General features: G+C 50.6%; 1 protein-coding gene across 13 annotated transcripts in view; it reads right to left on the reverse strand.

The window, feature by feature from the left end:
* Positions 1-23,068, reverse strand: part of CUX2 (cut like homeobox 2) — a 61,896-nt gene that overhangs the window by 38,218 nt on the left and 610 nt on the right. For 2 of the 13 annotated variants that reach the window (XM_038152693.1, XM_038152702.1), the window contains exon 2: positions 22,826-22,964. The exons of 5 other annotated variants lie outside the window; for them this stretch is intronic. In XM_038152693.1, coding sequence (XP_038008621.1) covers positions 22,826-22,964 — 139 coding nt within the window. Of the gene's footprint in view, positions 1-21,792; positions 23,061-23,068 lie in introns of those variants that run through there. 6 more of the 13 variants (XM_038152697.1, XM_038152704.1, XM_038152699.1 and 3 more) reach the window with 5 other exon arrangements.

Consider the following 23,068-nt stretch of genomic DNA (forward strand, 5'->3'; position numbering starts at 1 on the left):
ACAGCGGCCTTGGGATGGGACATGGGGGAGGCGTTGGCAGGGCAGGACCCCTCCGGGAGGGGAACCCGAACCAGCAGGCCAAAGTCATTGTGGGGACACCGGGGGAAGCTGTAGGGGGTGGTGGCACGGGCAGATGGTGGTACAGGAGGATGGTGGCACAGCCCAGGACATGGCAGCCTGCTCCCATAGGGATTCTTCAGTGTCTCACACGATGGCTGTGCTCACATCCCCTCTCCCCATCAAGGAACATCGTTTAAGGTGCTTTTCTCTGGCCCATTCCCATGGAAGATTTTGGATCATCTCTTAAAACACATCACCAGCTTCTGAGTTAAAATTAACCAAAGGAATTCAGTGTTGGATCCATCCAATAGACATGGAGCACAAGCCTCAGCCCTGCAGGGAGGCAGGCACAGGGGAACAGGGCTGAGACAAGATACAGCAGCACCAAACCCTGGCCAAAACCACCTGCCCCTCAGCAGACACATCCCAAATCCACACTGGGAGATTCCTCAATGCTGTCCTTCATCTGTGAACACTCAGCTTGGCCCCTTCATAACCAAAAAATAAATACAAATTCCACCGGGCAAAAATTCCCAGAGCCAACTGCTGCCACACAGGAGCCAGAATCAAGAGGAAAAATCAAAACCTCCCCCTGGCCACGCTCCCCAAAGCACCAAAGGGTTTCTCCTCCTCTGCTAAATCGATGTGGCCCTGACCCACAGGTGCAGGCAGACATCCTCACCCATCTCCCCTGCTTCATTAAGCCATTCCCAGAATCATCTCATCCCCATTTATAATGTTCAATACATGGTCTGAAGACTTCTCTAATCCAGTAATTAAATGCAACGCTTCGAGGGATGAAATTGGGAGGGAATTTCACTCAATTATGCTGTATTTTCCAAGGGTCTGCCCTGATTTCAACCTCCCAGCTTCCTCCATCCATGCCTAGAAATGGTTCAGCTCACTTTGGGGAAAGCAGATGGATTTGGGGGGTAATGTCACCATCCCAAACTCTTCGGACCCCTGTTGGGATCCCCCCTCATCTCAGCACAGATCCAGGAATATCCCTGGAGCACCCCCACCCAGCACAGGGCCATCTCTCTTCCTATCCATCCCCAAGAAATGCTGAGCAGAGAGGAAAACTGAGGTTTTCCCCATTTTTCTGTAGGTAACACCCTGCCTGCTGCAGCTGCCACAATAAAAGCATTTTCTCTCCAGCCTCTCCCACGTGCAGGGCCAGGCTTTATCCCCCTGAATCCTGTAAATCATCTCAAAGCCATCCTTGCAATTTATGGGGAGGACATTAAACATTATGGCCACTGACGGCATCAAATTACGCTTGAAAAATTGAGTTCTGCTGGAAAATGAATTTAAAAACTAAATTAAATTAAAACCTAACTAAATTAAAATTAGGTTTCTAAACTAAAATGACTTTTTAATATTTTCAGGATGAAAAAAATAAAACCACCACCCTTCTGTCAACTAATAAAATTTGCCAGTGTCTTTTATAGCTGACAAGTCTTGTCTGAGAGCAATCCTGGTGATGCTGCATAATAAATAACCGGGATAGGAAAGGTGGAGGAGGATGGGATGATCAGCTGTGCTATCTCAGCTCCTTCAAAGGGGGCTGAGAAAGAGCAAAAAGACCCTTGAAGCAATTAAAAAAATCACCATAATTAACACAGTCTTGAGCAAACACCTGGATGGGGCAAATCCAGCTGCGACCACAGCGTTGTAATGGTGTTGATGCAGCCCTGGTGCACTTGGAATATTTGGGGATCATCCCAGCCCGTGGATCATGCATCATTCCATGGCCTAGGGGTGTTGGAGGAAAGTCTGCTGGTGTGGGATGCAGGGATTCCACTCATCAGGAATGAGGGCATTTAGATATCTTTTCCCCAGGTCCATTCCTGGCAGATCTGCAGGGACCCTTCACATCCTACAAATTCGGGTTGCTCTCATGAAGATGGGGAACATGCACCAGACCATCCCAGCCCGCGGGTGCACCATCCCATGAGGATACTCAGTTGGAGGGAGGTTTGGGGATGGAGGACCAAAGGATCAGGAAAAAGAAATCTCTAAACGCCCTCATTGCTAGGTAGGAATTTCCTCTGCCAGATCTGCAGGGACTCATCCAACCCTACAAATTTGGGTTGGTCTCACGTGGATGGAGACCATGGACCACATCACCATGGACTTGGAACAGAAGGACTTAGAACTGAAGGACCGTGAGGTGCCACCTACTCAGCTTCTCCCCCGGCTCAAGCCTCCGAACCATCAGCTGCAGCTTCCTAAAGTCTCTCCCCGGTCATTAACGGCGGTAATTAATTCATCCCGCTTTTTAAAGAGCGCTCGATGTACGAGCTGCCCGCTCTCATCTTGATCTGCCGCTGTCAGGGCTGTGACAGAGGAGCTGCTCACGCAGCCTGGGTGACCATCCGTCTATCGATCCCCGGGGCAGCGCATTCAACACCAGCGCTGGAGCAGGAGGCAGCCAAACGAGGTTTGGGAGAGGGGAGGGATCCAGCAGCTCCCGGCAGCTCCCAGCAGCTCCCAGCTGGCCACGGGGATTTAGCCCTGGAGAAGCATCCAGAGCAGTTACACCGTGAGGATGCTCCGCGTCGCTCACCGCCCTTGCAGGCAGGGAAGTTTCCCGACAGCAGCACCGCAGCCCTTTTTAAATGTTCTTTTTAATCTCTCGATATTATTTATTGCTCTGTTAAATTGGCAGCTCCCTCAGTGGGGGACATTTCCCCCCCCCCGTCCCCGACTCGCTGCTGCTTCCCGAGATGCCAGACTGGGGGCCAGCCTGCGAGACGCCAACCCAACGGTCCTCTTTCAACAACATTAATTATCTCGAGCTTTCCATAACAACAACAACAAAAAATCCTGATCCCACTGGCTGCCAATAGTGGAGGAGCTGGTGGAGGAAAAGGCTTTTATCTCCACATCTCAGAGAAGAGCCTCGTGTTTGATCAGTCGGGGTGTTTTTTTTTTCTTCCCTCTTTGTACATTTTGAACTTTATAGACTGATTAATTCCTCCTATCGCGGTAAACTGCTGTGTATACTCTCGAGTGTTGACTTGATTTTCTTTCTATTAAAAAATAAATATCTTCATAAGAAATTAAAAGAGCTGAGCACATCTTTGCTCCGTAAGCAAGATGGGAAGAACCTCAGCCTGGAAGAGCCAGGATGGAGGAGGGGAGAGAGGCGAGTTGAAAAGATTTCTTTATTTTAAATTAAAGTTTAGGATTAAAGGCATCAGGCTTTCAAGAGTTATTGTGAAAGCCTTTTTAAAAGTCCCAAGTGCATAGTCCATAATCTTCTTTTAAATGGCTAAATTTAGAACCAGAAACCCTCCAGCCCTCCGAACTCCAGCCCTCCACGTCTGGCACACGGCACCAGCGAGAGCTCGGAGGCTTTTTTAACATGATCCCTGTTTCACAAATACCAAACAAGATTTACACTATTTTTGCAAGCCCTGGCTCCACAAAGCCCAGCTTTGCTGGGCTCAGTATCAATCAGGTAACAAACAAGTGCCTGTCCCTGCTGCCCATCAGCACAAGGGATGGAGTCAGGAGAAAAAGGCTGGAGCCACTGAGTTCAAAAGTTAATTTCTCTGGCTAGGCAGGGAAGGCAGAGCCAGGCACCATCCCAAATATCGACAGGCCACATCAGAAATCCCATTTATTGTTATTTATTCCCTACTTTTTCATTTTGCCAAATTATCTTAACCCTTGCCTCTTATCACAGATCAATGGACCAGCTGGCAGAAACTCAGGGTTGGTCACAGAAAAATAAGGTTTATGTTTTGCTCTTTTACTTTGCAGTCTCAGCTCTGTAATTGTGTCCAAGACACACAGGATTTGACTGAGTTTGCAGCTATTTGGGTTAATAAATGCTTCCAGATTTATGGTAGTTATTCATGCAAGGACCACATTACACGTAAATCAATACCACAATGAACTATTTGCTAAAAATACAAATACCGTGTTTAGGCTTCAGTGATATTATCAAAGTGGGATTGGTTGGGGCTGTATGTAAAATAACTGCACCTGTTGGAGTGATCCAGAGGATCAGAATAGTGCTCGATGTTAGTCCACCCTAAAAATAAGAAATACCAGCAACAACTGCTCTTCCAGAAGAGTTCCCGAAGCCCCAAGGGGCTGGGAGACTTTGCTCTCCATCCACATGAATGCTCAGTAACAGAAATCAGAAATAATTGCAAGTAAATAAAAATAATTTGCAATTAAATGGCAATTAATGCGTAAATAAATGTGAAAGCTGCTGCAAACCCACTTGCAAGGAGACGCCAGCCTTTTTTGGAGACCTGACCTCTCCTGCCCATCCATCTTTCCATCCATTTCCCAGTGCAGACCAGAGCTGGACCCACAGGTGGCTTTTCCACTCCAGCCTGACCATCACCATCCTTCTCTTCATTTGGCTGATTACAAGGGAGGCAAGCAGAGAACTGGGGTTTATTTTTGTCCTGGTTTTTGGTTTTCCCTCCCCAGCCAGTGCTGGGCATCCCCATCCCACAGTGAGGATGCGCCAGCACTGCGGCAGGATGGGAGCTGGGAAAAGAACCCTTTCCTGTGGGATCCAGGGCTGTGCTGAAGAGAGACGTCTCTCCCTGTAACTCCATAACTCAGAATAAAAAGCCGAAGCTCGAACACAGCGCAATTAATGCAGGAAGCATCGATTCCTGCGCGGCACCAAGCTGCCTCATTAATCCCAGGTGCTCCTACAAGCCAATTCAGCACCGGCCTCCCCACAACAGGAGCCAGACGGGAGAGCACCAAAGGCTGAGATTCCTGCACGCACTGACCTTTCACCAGCACAGAGCTCCAAACGCCGCACGCTGCCCAAATCCACGCCCGTTCCTGGTGCTGCTGAACCACCGTCCTGGGAAATGCCAGCCCAGGGCTCTGGCTGCAAGGGCAGCATCCCACCTGCCTCTGCCAGGGACTGGGATCACACGGGGATGCCTTTTTGGATGGGAGGGACAAGCCAGCTCCACTGCCTCGGCTCAGCTCCTGCCACAGGATCCTCACACAATCCCCCCTAACCCCTCGGTCTGCCCAGCAACACTTTCTTCCCCCCAGCACGGATGGACACGATGGATGGGGGAATTCCCAGAGCTTTTGGGAAGCTGCTGGAAGTCACTTTGCCCCTACAAACCACCAGAGACCGGAGACCGAGGTCACTGCTCCAGTGCCACCTGGCCAGGAGAGCATCTCCCCACGCTGGGAGCATGCCAGCTCCAACATCCCTGGATGTAAAAACATGGCTCAGGCAGAAAAAATATAAACCTGAGGCAGGATGCAGCTGCCTTTTTGACCCAAACACTCCCAGGCTATGTCCCAGGCAGCCAAAACGTAACCTCCGAGGAGGGGACAAGCTTCTTCACCCCAAACACCAGGATCTGTGTGGCTGGAGGTTGGAAACCCTCTGGAAGCTGCAAGGAGAGAGAGAGAGGAGCAGCTTGGCTGGATCCAAAGCTTCCAGCACCCAGAGCATCCCCACACAGCACAGGGGACCAGGCCCCGGCACGGGGCTTGGATGCAGCAGCCAGCAGGGAAGGCAGCAGCATCCTCCCCGCCGGAACAAATGCCAAATCTGGTTTGCACTTGACAGAGCCTGACAAGAGCAACAATCACAGATTAGTAGGAAAACTTCTTGCTTTTCAACAAAGGTTAATAAATAGTGACAGCATTAAGTCTCTTCTGATTAACTATGCTGAAAGATATTATTGCCGTTTGGAACACGGAATCATTATTGGATTAACCACAGTGTATAAAAATGAAATGTGAGTTTTAATCTCTGGTGCAGGCTGGGCAATGTGGAATAGCTCCTTCCTATTAAATTCCCCAACTCTGGCTGTGGAGAGATTCCATCTAAATCAAGTCACCTTTCCAGTTCTGGGTTTGTTTTTTTTTTTTTCCTCCTTTCCTTGACTACAACAGAGCCACCACGACTTGACTTGAGAAGCATCTAAAAACGAGCCACATGTTCTGGCTAAAATCAAGCCCCAAAATCCTGTCATTTCCCAATCCAGAATCTCCTGGGGAGGATTTTGCTGTGCTCCAGCCCCCTTGGCATGGAGCAGCCAGGGAGAAGGCCAAGGAGCAGGAAATGCTGGTCTAATTAAGGACTAATTCAGGATTAAATTAAGCACTTCTGCCCATACATGACCACCCCAATGCTTCCTCACCCCCTGGATTTGGGCTGAGACGTCTCAGGGGGCAATGCCCAAAGGCAGGGCAGGGCCAACTCCTCACTGGGGTCACCAGTGCCAGGTATCCCAACAGGATGGAGGGAATTCCACAGTGACAGCCAATGGAGACAGGATAAATCCTGGGATGATGTGGGATGAACACAGTCCCCAGAGCCCTGATCCCAGCATGAGCTCCCCAGTCCCTTTAGGAGAGGGGACATGAACCCATGGTGTCATAAGGGACATGCCACTCCCAGTGCCAGGCTGTGCCTGCTGCACCTGTGCCTGGAGTGGGGCATGGGAGATGGGGATGGGAGACAGGAATGGCTCAGCTGGAGCTGACCTACAACAGTCATTTAATCTAAGATGTTCAAAGGGAAAAGATTTTCTAAGGAAACAGTTAAAAGGAAAACTCCCAAATCCAGAAGGCTGAAGGCAGCTCCCAGGCTGACCCCGCTCGTGTCCATGCAGGAGAGAGGGAAGGGAAAATCCACACACAAACCTCAGGATTTGCTGGAACTTAACAATTTCCATACATCACATCAATTCTCTTCAGCTGCTCACAGGGCATTTGTGCCCAAGCTCAAGGCTCAAAATAGAGAGAAGGTGCTGCTGCATTTAATTAGACAAACTTGGGCCAAATCCAGGCATGGTCCAGCCTAACACTAGCAGAGTGATGCCAGGAAGGAATTCTACCCATTTCTACCCAAAGTTATCTACTGAGAAAGAAAAGCTCATGACTGAGAATTTTGTCAGCCTGCTGGTGTGTTTGGGATTCCTCCCTCCAGGCCTCCCACCAGGGCTTAAAATACCTCCAGGCTTGGCCAGGGGATAATATCATAAATATCAACCTTTAATGAATTACAGGTGAAAATTGGAGGGGAAAGAAGGCAAAGCCACATCCCACCCTCAGAGAAAATATGGATGGGAAAGTGGGGAAACCCTGCAGATCCCACCACAGTCCCACTGGAGCTGTCCTGGGTGACACCATGGGACAGGACCCAGCATCCCAGGGAAGGCACCAAGCCCCAGAGCACCCAAAAGGGCTGCCTGCCTCCCTCGTCCTTAAAAAAACCCCAACCTAGTAGCAGAAGTGGTTCTTCTTCACAAAACCCCATCTCTTTTATGAAAAACAAAATGAATTTTCACCAGAAAAGGCATTTCTGAAGGTGGAAATACTGGGAAAAACAAATCCAAACATCTCCCAAAAGGGGAAATTTCTGTGGTTTTATTTTAGGAGGATTCTCTCCCATTTATCATTCCCACTGTTGTCTTTACACCCACCTTCTTTACTGCACAGCACCAGGACTGGTTTAAAACATGACATAACAGCTCCACTATTCCATTATTATATTTTTTTCTTATTTTTATTTTTAAAACCCTTAAGAGCAGCTGCTACTTAGCACCAATTGAAACCCCTTATCTCCCTTTCTGGATGAAAGGGGGGATCTGTTTGTTGTAATAAAACCAGTTTGCACCTAGATCAAAGCCTGCACTGTTTGCATCTCCAGGAAAGTGTTTGACACTCGTGTCAAAGTGTCAAACTCTTTCATTACCACGCAAAGAGGAGACACTTTGACTAGAGGAGATAAGATGTTTCCGTCAATCAGCATCCAGAAACAGCCTCCCCATGATGATTAAAAAAATAAATAAAATAAAATAACAAGGTGGTTTCAGCCACAGCATCCGAACGGTGGCTGTGCAGGGGAGAGGTGGAGTAATAAATAATGGGCTGAAAGCAAAGCTCCACTGCAGAGCATGAGCATCTCGCTGTGCTCTTTCTGGGGTCACCAGCCAAGGGGGAATTCTACCTGATAAATGGGGAAAAAAGCAGGGAAAATAAAGAATCGTTGCCCAAGGGGCGAGGGGATGCTGCTGCTGGCTCATTCTGCCATCAGCCCCAGCGTCCAACGTTTGAGGATGGAGTTTGGGGGATTTTCCTGGTCTTACAGGTGGGAAAAGATGAGTCAAGCCAGAGAAATGTCATAAAGTCTAAAAACAACCCAATACTCTGCCCACAGAAGATCCACATGGGAGCTGCCGGTGGTTGGAAAGGCTTGGATGAAACATCCTAAAAATCCTCCCCATTTCTGCTCATTCCTCCCTAATCCATCTCTTACAGTAACACACAGGTGGGGTCCACGTGGTGACACGTAGAGCTCAGGCACTCGTGTTTGGTGCCAGGAGGTGGCACGGTCCCAGCAGTGTCACCAAGCTGTGCCAAAAGCAATAAGCACCCTGAAAACAGGATCTCCTTAACAGAGGGTGCAATTGATGGCTTGGTTCAAGGGAAAATAGAGCTGGAAGCAGCATCCAGCCATGGTGGAGATTAGAGAAAAGCCTGCTTAGACCAGCCACGTTGGAGGAGCTACGTAGGAGCACTTCATCCACATGTGAATACTGCCACCAGAATTCCAGCACTGCTCCTGGACCAGCAGAGTTATCAGCTGAGCAAACTCTGCTGGTTTAATTCTCCACTGCCTTCAGGCACACTCACCCAAATGCTGTGCCTGGAGGAAGGAGACATTCCTCAGGCTCATCCTCCCGTGGGATCCACAGGGATCCACAGAAGCAGGAGGAGAGTGGCCATCCTACACTGAGGGAATTTCGGAATTCCCCAGGTTAATTCAGGTCGAGCTCCAGGCTGGAGTGAGTGCAGATGCAGATCCTCTCCGCTGACCTCTTTGCAAACTCCTCTTGCAAAATTGGTTTTTAGCAAAGCCACTTATCACCTTAACCATCTATTGATTCCCTGACTCCTGGCCAGAGCTCCCAGGATCCAGCAGCACGGGCAGGAGGAGCTGAGGGACTCGACAGCAAAAGAGGGCACCACACCATGGGGCCAAAAAAAGAGGCTCAGGGGGACCTTTTGGCTCTCCACAGCTCCCTGACAGGAGGGTGCAGCCAGCGGGGATCAGGCTCTGCTCCCAGGGAACAAAGGACAAGAGGGAACAGCCTCAAGCTGTGCCAGGGGAGATTCAGATTGGAAATTCAGGAGAATTCTTTCACTGAAAGGGTGGTCAGGTCTTGGAACAGGCTGCCCAGAGCAGGGGTGGAATCACCACCCTCGGAACCATTCAAAAGGTGAGGCACCTGGGGACATGGCTTGGTGGTGAACGTGACAGTGCTGGATTAATGGCTGGACTCGATGATCTTGGAGATCTTTCCCAACCTTAATGATCCCACGACTCAATTCCACCTCTGAGCTGGGACCTGGACCCCCATCCCACAGGGCAATTGTGAGGAGAATAAACAAACACCACCCTCCCCACGAACACCCCTCCCCAGGGAATCTTCCACATGACTCACGTGCCACCTAAACCCCATGGAGACACCCAGGAGTGGCCAGGAACAGCAGCTCCAGGCCAGGGCTGCAGCAGGAGCTCGCTGCCTCCTGCCTTTCCCAGCACGATCGATCTCCCAGCACTTACAGCTGGTATAATTTTTGCTTAGCTTCAAATACCTGGCGATCATGAATTCTTTGGCCACAAGGTTATAAAGCATTCTCTAAAACATGAGGAAAAGATTAAGCCTGCTTATAGTTAATAATATACTGTACACTGTCTATCAAGCTGGCTGTTTGCTATTGAGAGCCTACTATTAGACACTTATTTAAAAGGCCTTTCAAGGCTTCCCAAGAAAGTGCAGTTATGCATTTTTTTTTCTGGCAAGAACTACTATAGATAAACATCAATTCGCTCCTGCGGATCACAGTCGCAGTAAATAAATTTTTCAGGAAGCTAAGTTCCATACAAAGCCTCCTCAAAGCTCCCATTTCACACAACATCAATGTTTTGGCCTCTAAGAAAGAAAAAGCTGGAAGGCTGCTTTATCCAGAGCTAAATTATCAATTGCGGCTGCTTAGGAAAAAAAAATAAAGAGTGTCAATGAGAAATCGGGGTGGGTGGCTGGATGGTGATGCTGGGTGGAGACAAAATGGGGAAAGACAGGGATTTTCTGGGGATGGATCTGGACCCTCCAGGATGGCAGCACCAGCTCCAAAATCATCACTGCAGCTCCACATCACGATGGTGGGGAGGGAGCAGCGAGCTCTGGGCCAGCTCAGCAAGCTCTGCTCCCTTTATAGCTTCTGGAAGTGGCAGCCTGGGATCATCCATGAAAATGTGTGCCACCAAAACAGCCCCGCTCCGCTCGTAACCGCGACAGCCGCGGCGCCTCGGGAGGCTCGCGGGGCTGGGATGGAGGCAGAGCTCAGCCCACACGTGCCAGGTGTGCCAAGTCAGCAGTCCAAAGGGGCTTTTTGGGTTCAGCCACGGGTAGGAAAGAGGGGCAGGAAAAGCATCTCAGCTCACCCCTACCTAACGATGCCATTGTCATTTCGGCGCCCCACGGCGTTGTCACCTGCTGCCCACCAATAACACAGTCCTTGGGGGGCTCATCCCAACCCTGAGCTCCAGGAGCTGCTGGCACCGTGGGAGCCAGGGCCATGCTAATATCCAGAACACTCCATCTGCTCTTTAAATAAAGAGATGCTGGGCTCTGTCATTATGGTTTAATTATTAGCCTAAAAAAAGACCGAAATGAGAAACGCTTCCAGGCTCAGGTTAAGCATCCTGGTGGGAAGGGGATTCTTCCATAAGGGAAGGGATGGGCAGAGAAGACCACTGCTGTCAAAAAGTAAATTTGTATGGTCCCCACAGTGAGACCTAATGAACCCAAATACCCCGTGGTGCCCAAAATTATTGCAGCATCATACTTGGCTGAATGGCTCAAAAAATCAAGGAGGAAAGAGGAGAGGATGGTTTGCAGGTCTTGGTAACTCTGGATCGAATCCAGGAATCCATGCAGCTTTGGAGCGACAAACAGGGCTGTACCTGGGGCTGGCTGGGGTACAAATTCATACACCCAAAATGAATCACAGAATAAAAAATGCTTTGGGTTGGAAGGGACCTTGAACATCATCTCTCTCCTCCTCCTGCCATGAGCATGGGGATCTTCCACTAGCCCAGGTTGCTCCAAGCCCTGTATAATCCGGTCTTGAAAAGTTCCAGGGATGGGAACCCTGGAAAAAAACCTGAGCTGCAAAGGAGCAGCCCCCCTGCACGGCCTCAAGGTGCAAAGGAAGCAGCCAAGCACCATTTCCAGCCCCTCCTGGGCTGTTTGCTCCCACCGTGCCAGACCCAGCTCCCACAGGGCAGCAGAACCAGCTCTGGAGCTGTTTTGGGTCAATCCTGTCCAGAGCAGTGACATTAAACCCCAGGCACCCATCAGCAATGCATTTACTCAGCTGCTAAACACAAGGACGATTTTTGGAGTTAATAAGTTACCAGAGGAAGAAGAACTGGGCAAGTCCCCAGAGCAACTCCCACTGCCCAAATTGGGCACTAAACCCCATCACTGCTTTCTGAGCACCCATTATTTAATAAAAACCAGCCCAGGAGTCCCTCCACTCTTAGCAAAGCTGTTTTTCTTCCAACTCTTGTCAGAAAATACCCAGCAGATGCTCAAGAGAAGAAGCACATTTTCCATCACTAAAATAAACTTCATTTGGAAGTCCCAAACTTGTGACACCCATTGCTCTCCTGCAAATAAACCTGCCAGGGATGATAAAATCTGCATATTTAACCTTCTCACGGAGCTAATGATCTTAGGAGAGGCTGATACATCACCTGTGTCTGCTGAGAGCAAACACCCATTACCTGCAGAGTTATTTCCAGGTTATAGGGACGAGCCCTGGGGATTATAGGGCTGTAATAACACCAGGCACTGCAAAGCTCCAGAGGAAACCTCAGTTGTGAGAGCAAACACCGAGCACGTGGGTGCTCAGCTGGGGGCTGGAATAGGCTGTGGCACCCAAAGGGATCAGGAAATCCATCCCCACGTTCACATCCCCACCTCCAGCATCCCCAGCACCAGCCAGAGGCCTCAGCACGTTTCTCCCCATGCTTAAATCACCACCCCATCAAATCAACCAAAAACCTCTACCTATAAATTCAGAAATGCACCAGTTTTTTTAAGAAGAGGCCACACTATTGAGAAAAAAATGAAGAAAACCAAAAAATCTACCAGGAGCAATTCCTCAGCTCCAGCCATGTCTTAATTGATCCAAGGGAGAATATTTATTTAGGTTAAGGAGACTGCCAGAAGGCACAAGTTTTAAAAGCAAAATCCCAAAGAGCCCAGGGCAAACCCATGCAAATTATCATCCCAACAAGTTCTTTTCTCTATCAATATCTGCCACTGACAGAGTCCCCAGCCAGCCCCCACAGAGCCATTGTACCCTGCTGACACTCTTCCCAAAGTTACATTTATGAGATTTTTACCTTTTCTGTTATTAAAAAACAGAATTTGATTTTCAGGGAGTCCTGTGATGGTGGTTGACCGTTTGACTGGCTTCAAGCCAAAATTTTGACACAGTGGATTCCATTAAAAACCCACTAATTTTTTATTTTAAAAATAATACTTATTTCATGCATGTCCTTACAGAAAGAAACCCGTGCAGTTTATCAAGATGCAATGAAATACATCAACTTTGGAATCTTTTTGTGCCCAAGAATCAAAACCAAGTAATTTAGAAAATAAATAAGTAAAGCTTTTACCCAGGTCCCCCACTCAGTATTTAACTTTCCATGGGGATCCAACTCTTTAGAGTGATGAAATCAAAAGTTATTCCCTCCGAAACTTTGCTCACAGGCAAGAATTTGACCAGGAAATTTCTGCATCCCACCAGGGTTTGTTCCCTGCTCTCCCAGCACCCACAAGCCCATCCTGGTGGTCCTCAGGGAGGAGAGCTCCACGCAGGATTCTCAGGAAGACCTGAATAAAACACCCCCAAAATGTAAAATTCTCCTAAGATTTGGTGACTGGTAAGTAAATATTTCCCATCGATAACAAGATAGTTAAATCAAAGCTTCAGCGTGCAGCATGGATTTCCCACCCAGTCAGTGGATGGATCAAATACCTGGCACGAGGCTGCAGATAATCCCAGCGATTTATTTTGGGGGAGCCAGGGCCAGGGAAGGGGGGGAGGAGGCTCCAGCCCCAGCGAGGATTTGCGTATTAGTAAAAACAAACAATCCTGTAAATAACGAGCCCCTCGTCCTGTCTCCACCACGCTCCTCTTATTGAGTGAGTCAGATGTTCTGCTGATTAAAAATTGATCCATTTCAAAATCTAATCAACAGAATAGGATTCTTTCATATGTTATCAAGGCAGATGCTGACAACAAAAACCAAACCTGTTATTAACCCATGAACCCCGATGACCTGAACCTGGCTGGGCTCTGCAACTGTAAATTATTCAGTAGTCCAAGAGCAATACCCGTAAGCCTGATGAATTTATGCCCCAACCGGAGCTGGTGGGGGTTAAAGCCAATATCACAGAGCCAGGGGTCCCTGGGGACACGGTTCATGACACACTGCCACTCTGTGTCATGCCTGGGAATACATTACTGGCATCTGCTCTCGCCTTCGCCTTGCAAATGTCTCGCTTTTTATTCTTCTTTTTTTTTTTTTTGGTCGTTTTTTTCTTTGTTTTTAAGTGACTTTCTGGCTTCAGCACAGCCCTGTGGGGAGTGGAACACCTCAGTCTTGCTGGTCTCTGCTCCGAGCCTGTGTCACCACCAGAGCAAGTGGTTTGTGTCCCTGCTTCAGCCACAGCCCAGCATTGCTCGTTCAGTGCCTCACTCAGCCATGAGGAACAGGAAAACTGGGGGAACAACTGGGATTTATTTTGATTAAATCCTTGTTTTTAAGCTCCATTGGCATCCCTGCCCACGCTGCTCAACCCAGCAACGGAGGCATTGCCATGGGGTGATGCCACTGCTTGGTGGCATCTTGGATTTCTCTTTGTGGGCTGGTGACAATCCCACACCAGGGCACTCATGAGCTGCTGACTCGTCCCTCCCCAAAAACACCCAGAAGATGATGATGCAGAGAAACTCCAGCTCTGACACAGTTTCCAGCCCAGGATCGCTGCCAGCTGCACCACCACAGCATCACTGGGTTCCCCAAACCCCAAACCAACACCTTCCTCCAAGTTTTGGGGGAAAGCAGCAGTTTCAAGCATAGACTCTAAAGGTTTTTGAGGCAAAGCCCCCCCTGCCCAGCACTGCTGAATCCTTTATTTCCTCCCCCAAGCTGACCAGGTGCTGCCCCAGCCTGGCTGATCCTCCTGGCTGGAATCAGAATGGGGAAAAACTGGCGCCACATAAACCAAGTTCAAAGATAACGACAGCTCTTCTCTTAAACAGTAATATATTTATAAGTGTAATGACTCTCTGACCTCTCCTTAAAGCCCAAATAACCCCTGGGGAGCCCCCTCAGACTGGCCACGATCGATCCTGGCTGGGCTGCAGCTCCCAGACAGAGGCAGCTCCCAGGGATGCTCCAGGCAGGAGGCAAAGCCCCTCCTGCTCCCCCCAAAATCCCACGGGGTGCCAGCACCACGCTGCTGTTCTGTTATTCAATAGTGAGGCCCCACCATCCTTCACCCCACAACATCAGGGGGAGCCCAGCTGGCACCATATGGCTGAAAACACCAAATATTCACCTTTTTTTCTCTATACCAAATCCAAAAGGGCTTTAAAAACACAGAACAGTGCACACAGGGAGGCTCCTGGACGCTCTGGAAGGGAAGCCCAGGCTCTTTCCCAGCAGGGATTTTGGAGCACTGTGCCTTTCCTGGCACACCAGAGCCACAGCCCATCCCTGCAGCCCCAGTACCAGTGCGCAGACATCACCTCCATCAATCCTGGATCCAAAGGGGACAAGAAAACCAGCAGAAACTGAGTGGTTTTATCCTTTTTAAAAGCCTGCCGGGATAAAGACTCCTGGCTGGACATGCCCAGGCTCCACAGTCAGAGCAGGTGGGATCCCCCTGCTTTGGGGTACCTGGATCAAACCCCCAGCAGCTGCATCTCCACATCCCTCCTTGTGCATGTCCAGCCTGCATGGATCCCCCAGCCGCATCCTTGCAGGGATACCCAGGGATACAGAGTGATTCAGGCACGGAGAGCACAGCAGGGGTTTGCCTCTTAATAAACCAGTTCTTCCATAAAATTCCATTATATCACAAGATAAAACGGGCAGCGAGCCTTGGAGGAGGAACTGAGTGACTGATCCAGCCCGGAGCAGCCCCATCCTGGCCCAGCCAGGGATCCATTCCCACAATCTGCAGGGATACACGGGAACAACTGCTGGTTTGCCTCACCATCCTCCTCCTCCTCCTGGCCAGGGCAGCCCAGATCACCCAGCTCCGACCTCGGCTCCCTCCTCCCCATCTCATAATCACACTTGTGCAAAGCCTTTTCCGTACATGAGGAAGAGAGAAAACATCCTTGGAGAGACTCACAATCAGACAATTTTTAAGATCATGGAGCATTAAACCATTCCCAATAGGGTTTACTAATCAAACAGCCAAATCCTTCATAACCAACCAATCCCTACAGAGCAATTAAATCCTTCCCCTTTAAAACACTTGGCACGCTGTCTGGGGAGAAAAAGAAAAATTTGCAAAATTCATTTGATAAATTAACCAGGGAAAAGAAAGAAGTGAATCAAGCTTTGTTCTTTTCATTTTTTTTAATTATGGAATTCACAATGCCTGAATAATGTTTAATAAGAACTATGAAAATTCCTAACAGTATTACAACACAACACAAAAGAATTAACCTGGTTACCGTGAAAAATTGCATATTTAATTAAGAACAGAGAGTTCAAAACTATCCAGAGATTTCAAAAGTACCGTTGCCTAAGGGGCTAAATTACACGCTCGCAGTGCTGCTAACAGGGCTGCAGCGCACAATCATTACCCAAGTGTCCCCATTAAGTGACAATGGGCAGATGACATCAAATTCATTTCAAAAGCAACAGGAATTGAAGCATTCGCTTGGGTAGTGGAAAGGAAAGCGACTATCCTGCTGGTATAAACCAGACCCCTTGTTGATAAAGGCAATAATTAAAGAATAATGTTAATTAGCTGCTTTTATTTGAAAGGAAAGCGCGGTGGCGGGAGACGCTGCCTCGGCGGCGCGTGCCGAGCGGAGCCGCTGGCCCAGGATGCCCGGACACGAGCTGGAGCCGTGCCCAGGGCACAGCCCTGCCAGCCCAGGCACCCTCCAGCCCTCAGCTCTGCCAGGAACGGGGCTGGGAGGAGTTGGGATGGTTTGGCATCACCAAAGCACAGCCCAGAGCTGGTGCCAGAGGAAGGGAACCGGAGCGGCGCGGCCACGGCATCCCACTGCATCCCATCCCATCCTGGCATGGCAAACGTGGCATCAGCAGCAGCTCAGGGGGGAGACCCCACAGACTCACAGAATCATGGGGTGTCCTGAGTTGTGAGGGACCCAAAAGATTAATCGACCAACCAACCTCTGGTCCTGCACAGACACCCCAACAATTCCATGCTGGGAGTGTTGTCCAAACGCTCACGGAGCTCTGGCAGCCTCAGGGCCGTGCCCGTTCCCTGGGCAGTGCCCAGCACCCTCTGGGGGCTGAACCCTTCCCTGATATCCAACCTAACCCTCCCCTGGATGGAGTTTAGCCCCACCACCCTGAGAGATAGCTACAGCAAGGGGGTCACCACCATCCTCCGCTCACCCCATCCCAGCCGCCGTGCCGGGCATCACAGGGGGCTTTCAGCCCAAACTGAGCCCCCGCAGAGCCCACAGCTCCTTCCTCAGCCAAGAAACCGAGGGGACCAGAGGGGCAATAATGACCCAGCTCCCAGGGATGCAGCAATGTTTGTGCAGCACTCCCAGAGCCGCAGACGGAGGCAGCTCTCCCCGTCAGGGTGATTAATAAGGAATAAATGTCCTCTGCAGCCAGGCTGAGCAATAACACCCTGGCTCTGCTCCGTGCTTACAGCACACATTACAAGCCCTGCTGCCAGCACCAGGTAATACTTTATTATGTTATCCTGACGGAAGAAAACAAAGGATGCTCGAGGTCCTGACTTTGGTGTAAAACCACGGGAGCGTTACCAAAGGCAACGGCAGCGCGCTCGGAGCGGCTGACGCACGGCACAGCTCCCACCAGAGGAATATTTACCCGGGGTTCAAACTGGTTATTTACTTTTTTGGGAATCTGTGTTGCAGGAGGACTGGCTGGCACAGGCACACGCCCAGAGTTAAACATTAAATCGGCCCCAGGCTGGCTTAAAGCACAGCAAATTCAAGGCTCAGGGGTGCTGGGGCAGCTTCGGGGAATCGCTTAGTGCAGCAACAAAGTAGGTAAAAAAATAATTAAACAGCAAGGCCATGTTAAAGAATAAAAGGCACTAAATCCATTTTGGGAGGAGGTGCTGGTGTGACCAGGGAACTTAGCTTAAAAAAGCCACCAGTGTTGGGAATATTGAATATTGCCCCCATTCCCCCAAATCCTCACCCAAAAAGCCAGGAAAGAGAGAATCACAGCACTAAAGGGACCTCCAGCAAACCACAGCCAGCACAGCACCAAATCCTGCTTCCCAAATTGTGCTGTCTTGGAAAGACAGCCCAAAAGCTGCAGGAAAATATGCACCACCAAAAAGAAAAAAAAAACCAGGTAATTAAAGAAAACTCAGTCACAGATCCTGTTGCAACACAGAGGAAAAAGTGTTACAAAAGGGGAAAACTTTTTAATAAAGTCTGCAAGTATATATTCCTCCTTTATCAACCTCAAGATTTATTGACCCAAGGAGCCATATTGACTGAATAAATCTTGATAATGACCCCAGCAGAAGTCAATACCTGCTTATTATCTCCCAAGTTGGGGAATTACATCTTTCGGTAATAGGAGCAGGATGGTACAAAATGTTCTGAGAAACTTCACCCAGGCATTTGGAGGGGGAATGGATGTCTCTAATGTGCCTTTTCCAATCCCAGAGGGAATGTGCTACACCCTGAGCTGCACTGTGGGTGCTGTCTTGGGGTCTGCTGTGGGGGAATCACACTCCCATGGCTTGCAAATCCTAAATAAAACCCATTTCAAGGCATGCTGAGGAGCAGGATGCTGCTGCTCACCTTCCCTCCCTGCAAACAATGGCCCTGTAATTTCAATTTGCTGTGTTTTGTTGGCAGCTCCCAGGATAATTCCCTGAAATTTGGGATGTGGGAATTCCTGCAGCCAGGGATGTGGCAACACGATTACACCAGCACTCAAGGGAGGAGAGGAGAAGCACCAGTGCTGTCCCTTGGGACATGCAGCCACCTCTGGGAACACAAATACACTGATGTTCTCCAGCCAGCAAAACCAGGAGTGGAAAATGGGGGAGCAGAGGGGCCCCTGGAGCCCCTAAAACCCATAGGCAAGCAAAGCCTCCTGCATTTAAAGATGATGATTCTTTTGCCAACAGCCAGCTTCCCATTCAGCAGAGAAAACAGGAGCCCTGGGACCAGCACACACAACAATTTGCCTGTATTTTCATTCCAGGTCTCTGCAGACAGCAAGAAAAATTAACTGAAGGGAGCAGCTGGTGTGCCAGCACACGGAGGGAGATGCAGCGCGAGCTCCGCAGGCTCTGCTGAGGTTTTCGAGTTCAGCAAGAGCCTCCTGAAGGACGGGCAGGCTGGGAGTGCACTGCTTCCTAAGCTGGCCATAAATAATAATTCAGATCACCCAAGGCTTTAACATTCCTCTCCACCCGTGGCCAGGAGCTGTGCCCTGCCAAACCCACCGGCCCTGGGGGTGGCTCTCTGCTCCCCAAACCACACCAGAGGCACCCCACGACCCCCAGCCCTCACTGCTGTCCCCCATTTCAGCGGGCACAGCAGCCCTGAGCACTCCACTCAGTCCCCACACCCCTCTCTGAGCTGGAACACCCACCAGGAGGTGGCAGGGCTTGTGCTCATCCCTGCAGCCCCACAAAAATCAAATTATATTTCCATCCCTGTCCCCTAGCTGCCCCATGGTCACAATCCCTTTTTCCCCCCTGCTCGCAAGGCCACAGAGACAATCCACTAAACTGGATCAGGAGGCCAGCATGTACATCTCTAATGGGCTGCAGCACGCACACAATTAATTAATGGATTTATTAATTAGGGAAGAAGTCACTCTCCAGGCTGGAATTGGGGTCACCAGTTTCTAAAGTGAGAACTGTGGTGCTAAAGATAAACTCTCATTTTCTGCAGCTCTTCTTGTCTGGCAGCATCTCAATTATTCAGCCAGAAAAAAAAAAAAATTAGAAGAAAAAAAAAATCAGATTTCACTTCAGGAACTTCAGTCTGACTTTCCAGCGATGCTCAAGACTGACCCCAGAGCAGGCAGGACCAGAAACACGACCCATCTCCTCCTTCTCCTCACATACAAACTGGAAATAGCAGAAATATCAGCTATTAATGAAGGATTTGGGGGGTGGGATGGATTGTCACCTCAGGCTGTCCCAAGGAGGGAGCTGCAGTGGCAGCCCAGAGGAAGGGGACACCACGAGGTGGTCAGTGACAGTGGCATTCCAGGACACCTGAGTCCTCCCACGACCAAGGGCTGAACTCGTTGACGCTGGAGCATCAGCCACACTTCAGTGGCCAGTTCAGCTGGACCTCCAGCCCTCGATCCCTAAGGACACAGAGCTCCTGGGTAAAGGACAGAGGTGTCATTTGTGTCCCCCCCAACAGGGCACAGCCCTGCAGTGAACCCACCTGAAGAGCTCTGGTCAAGGGAAGCTCCCAGGAGGAGCACACAGCCATCAGACAGCAGCCAAGCCAACCATGAGACAGACATCTGCCGAGGCCCCGGCTCCGGCGGCGCCCAAATTCAGATTAATTGTTCAAACCAGATGATTCCACAGCCAGTGCTCCCCACGCCCCACTGCACCAGGAGCAGCTGGAGCCACTGGAAAGCACAGGCTGCATTCCCAACCTCGCAAGGCTTCTCAGCCAGCCCCGGGCACAGGCTGCACTTCCACAAACACGGAGATTTCAGCTTGGAAAGACAAAAATCCCTCTGAGATGGGGGCACCCAGAGCCTCCTTGGGCTCCCCACGGTTTCCCTTGGGCACAATTACCACAGCAACCATCCCACCCTCAAGAAGGGATGGGGATGGAAGGTGTTGGGTGCTGGAGGCAACTGGAATATCCCACCAGTCTCTCCATAAGAGCCCTAAAAACCCAGAGCACCAGGAGCGTTCACAGAGGTGAGGCTCCCCCAGAAGCACCTCAGCCTCCCCCCAGGTTTATCCTGCTGCTCCACAAGAATGCAGCTAAGTTTATTAGTCCAAGCTCCAGGAATTAAGCTCCAGCCAAGAGGACTGATAGCTTATTTACTGCTGTCGTCTATATAAAGCAGAATTTTGACACATTGTTAAATGATGCACATTTAGATAAGTCAAGCTGTCATATCATTTAATGGATGTCTAAACTCCCTCTGTAGCTGATATGTAAAATTTATGCACTTCAGAATATCATAAGGTTATAATATTTTAATCACATCCACAGTGGTGCGTATTTTTTTTTTTTCCTCTCCTTCTCCCCTAAACTTTCAACAGCAAAAACATTTCATCAACCAGACCAGGCTCCGAGGCTCCTGGCTCTCCACCATCCAGCAGAGCCAACGAAGTTTCTGCCCAACTCCGGCACGCGGAGAGAGCATTTGCATTGCGGGAAATAAACCCAAGAACATTTTATTTCACGAGAACCAAAGGCTTGGAGCCGTGTAGCCAGAGCTCATCTGCATAATGAGATGTGAAGACATTTATAAAAGATGGCTCTAATCGCTCTCGCTCGCCCGTTGTATTTATTACCCCAAATCAGCAGCTCCAAACTCTTGCCCATTTTTTTGCCGTTTTAACGCAGAACGGGTTGGATTAGAGCAGCACCCGGCGCACGGAGCATCCCATAAATCCACACGGTGCCAACGGGAACGCAATAAACCCCAAGCAAATTAAACCCCAAAAACCCCACGAAGGTACGAATCCCGCTCTGCCTATCACACGCAAGAAAGCTGTAAAAAAATACTGCATTAGTAATGTACACAATAAACCAATCTCATAACCCGGTGAAATACGCCTGGCATTATCTTTGATAGAATTTTATCTCTTCTCATTTCCGCGCCTCTCTGCCGTAAAAGGGCTCAGCGCCGTTTCGATCCGAGCGCTGCCGAGCCGCACATTATCCCTGTGTTTTCCATATGCCCACCATTCATCAGGGCGGCTCAAACTCTGCCATTCCCGGCCAGCCCCAGGCCACCAGAGCTGCTCAGACACATCCATTAAAAAGGAAGGGAAAAAAAAAAAAGGAGAAAGCTCTTGGAAGAATTATAAATTGATTGCTTGCCTTCCTTCTTCTTTTTTCTTTTTTTTTTTCAGTCCCCCTCTTGTTTTCTTGTTGTTGTTGGGGTTTTTTTTTGGTTTTTTTGTTTTTGTTTTTCTTAATGGAGGGCATTAGGCCAAGCTGGCACAAGGTCACCTTTCCCAACGCGATCCCGGCGAGGCGGCAGAACTGCTGCCTGGACAGAAGTCAATCCCCACCGCTCCCTCTCCAGCTCCAGCCCCAGGCACCGGCCAGGCGGAACGGCGGGGAAGGAAGGAAGGAAGGAAGGAAGGGAAGGAAGGGAAGAGAGCCGCCACCTCCCAGCCCACCTCTCCCTCCGGTAAAGTTCGCCCCCGACAGACCCAGGGCAAAGTAGCTGCCAATATTTACCTTTAAATAAAGGTTCTGCGCGCACCCAGGAAAAGTCATTAGCGCGATTTAGCGGGGAACGCTTTTGTATCCGAAGCGCTTAGAGCCGTAATCCCTTCCCGGCCACAATGCCAGAACTGAGCAGTCATGGCAAACCCACCGGCCGCGGTACCTGCGGTACTTTTCGGGTCGCGTAGCGCAGATGCAGCACGTAATCTGCTTAAAAGCCAAAATGCATTAAATGCTGGAACTGTTGATCCAGTACCGGAGCCCCATAAATCGCATTTCAATTTGTTTACTCGCCTCCGAAGCACGCTGCATTTTAAACTCCGGAATATCCTACGGGGATAAACCCATTTAATATCCATGGAAATGCGCGTTTCGGTTGTTGTAGCGGCTCCAGGTTGGGCTTCATCCCATTATGCCGGGAGAGCCATTGTGTTAATTACCCACCTCCTATTTGAGGTGCGTATTTAAGGTCACAAACTGTCAGCAGCCCCTGGCAACGTTCCCCCGCGCACGGTAACAAAGGACTTACCGGGAATTTCACAGACCGAGGGTACCACGGTGGGATACGGCGGCCGTGACCTGCCCGGAGCCACAAAGGAGCTGCCGCCCCCCCGTCGCATCCATCCCCGGTCCGAGCAGCACCGCCTGGTACCGACCGCCTTCCCGGCGCTCAGGGCTGGCCGAGCCCCCGCACCGGCCCCGCACACCGGCCCCGGATAACAATGGGAGGGCGGCGGGGCTCCGGGCAGCCCCGCTCCGCCATCCCCGCATCCATCACCGCACCCGCGCGGCTCTGCCCGCCCCGAGCGCGCCGGGGGACGCGGGGACCGAGCCGCCCCCGCTGCGGGCGGCGCCGGGGACACTTGGCAGCCCGCGGGCACCTGCGGCTCCGCTCGGCGGGCGGGGACCGCCAGAAACTTGGCGGGGCGGCGTGGGGGGCCGCGCTCCCCGCAACTTCATCCCGCGCAACTTCCCTCCCTCCTCTTCCTCCCTCCCTCCCTCCCGCCGGGGCGGAGCGGCGGCCGCCCCCCGGCCCTGCTGTCACCTCGGGGGCGGCGGGGCGGGGGCCGGGGCTCCATCGCGGCTCCATCGCCGCTAGCGCTGCTCCATGCTCTGCTCCAGGCTCCCGGGCGGGCGGCGCCGAACAAAGAGCGGCGGCGGCGGCGGGGATCAATTTCTGATACCTATCGATGGGGAAGGGCGGGCGGAGGGAGGGGGGCGGGCGCGGGGGGAGAGGGAGGGAGGGAGGGACGGGGAGAGGGGGGGGAGTGATCCGGGCGGCCGCCCC

Source organism: Motacilla alba, chromosome 15 (genome assembly GCF_015832195.1).
Source record: "Motacilla alba alba isolate MOTALB_02 chromosome 15, Motacilla_alba_V1.0_pri, whole genome shotgun sequence".
Lineage (NCBI taxonomy): Eukaryota > Metazoa > Chordata > Aves > Passeriformes > Motacillidae > Motacilla > Motacilla alba.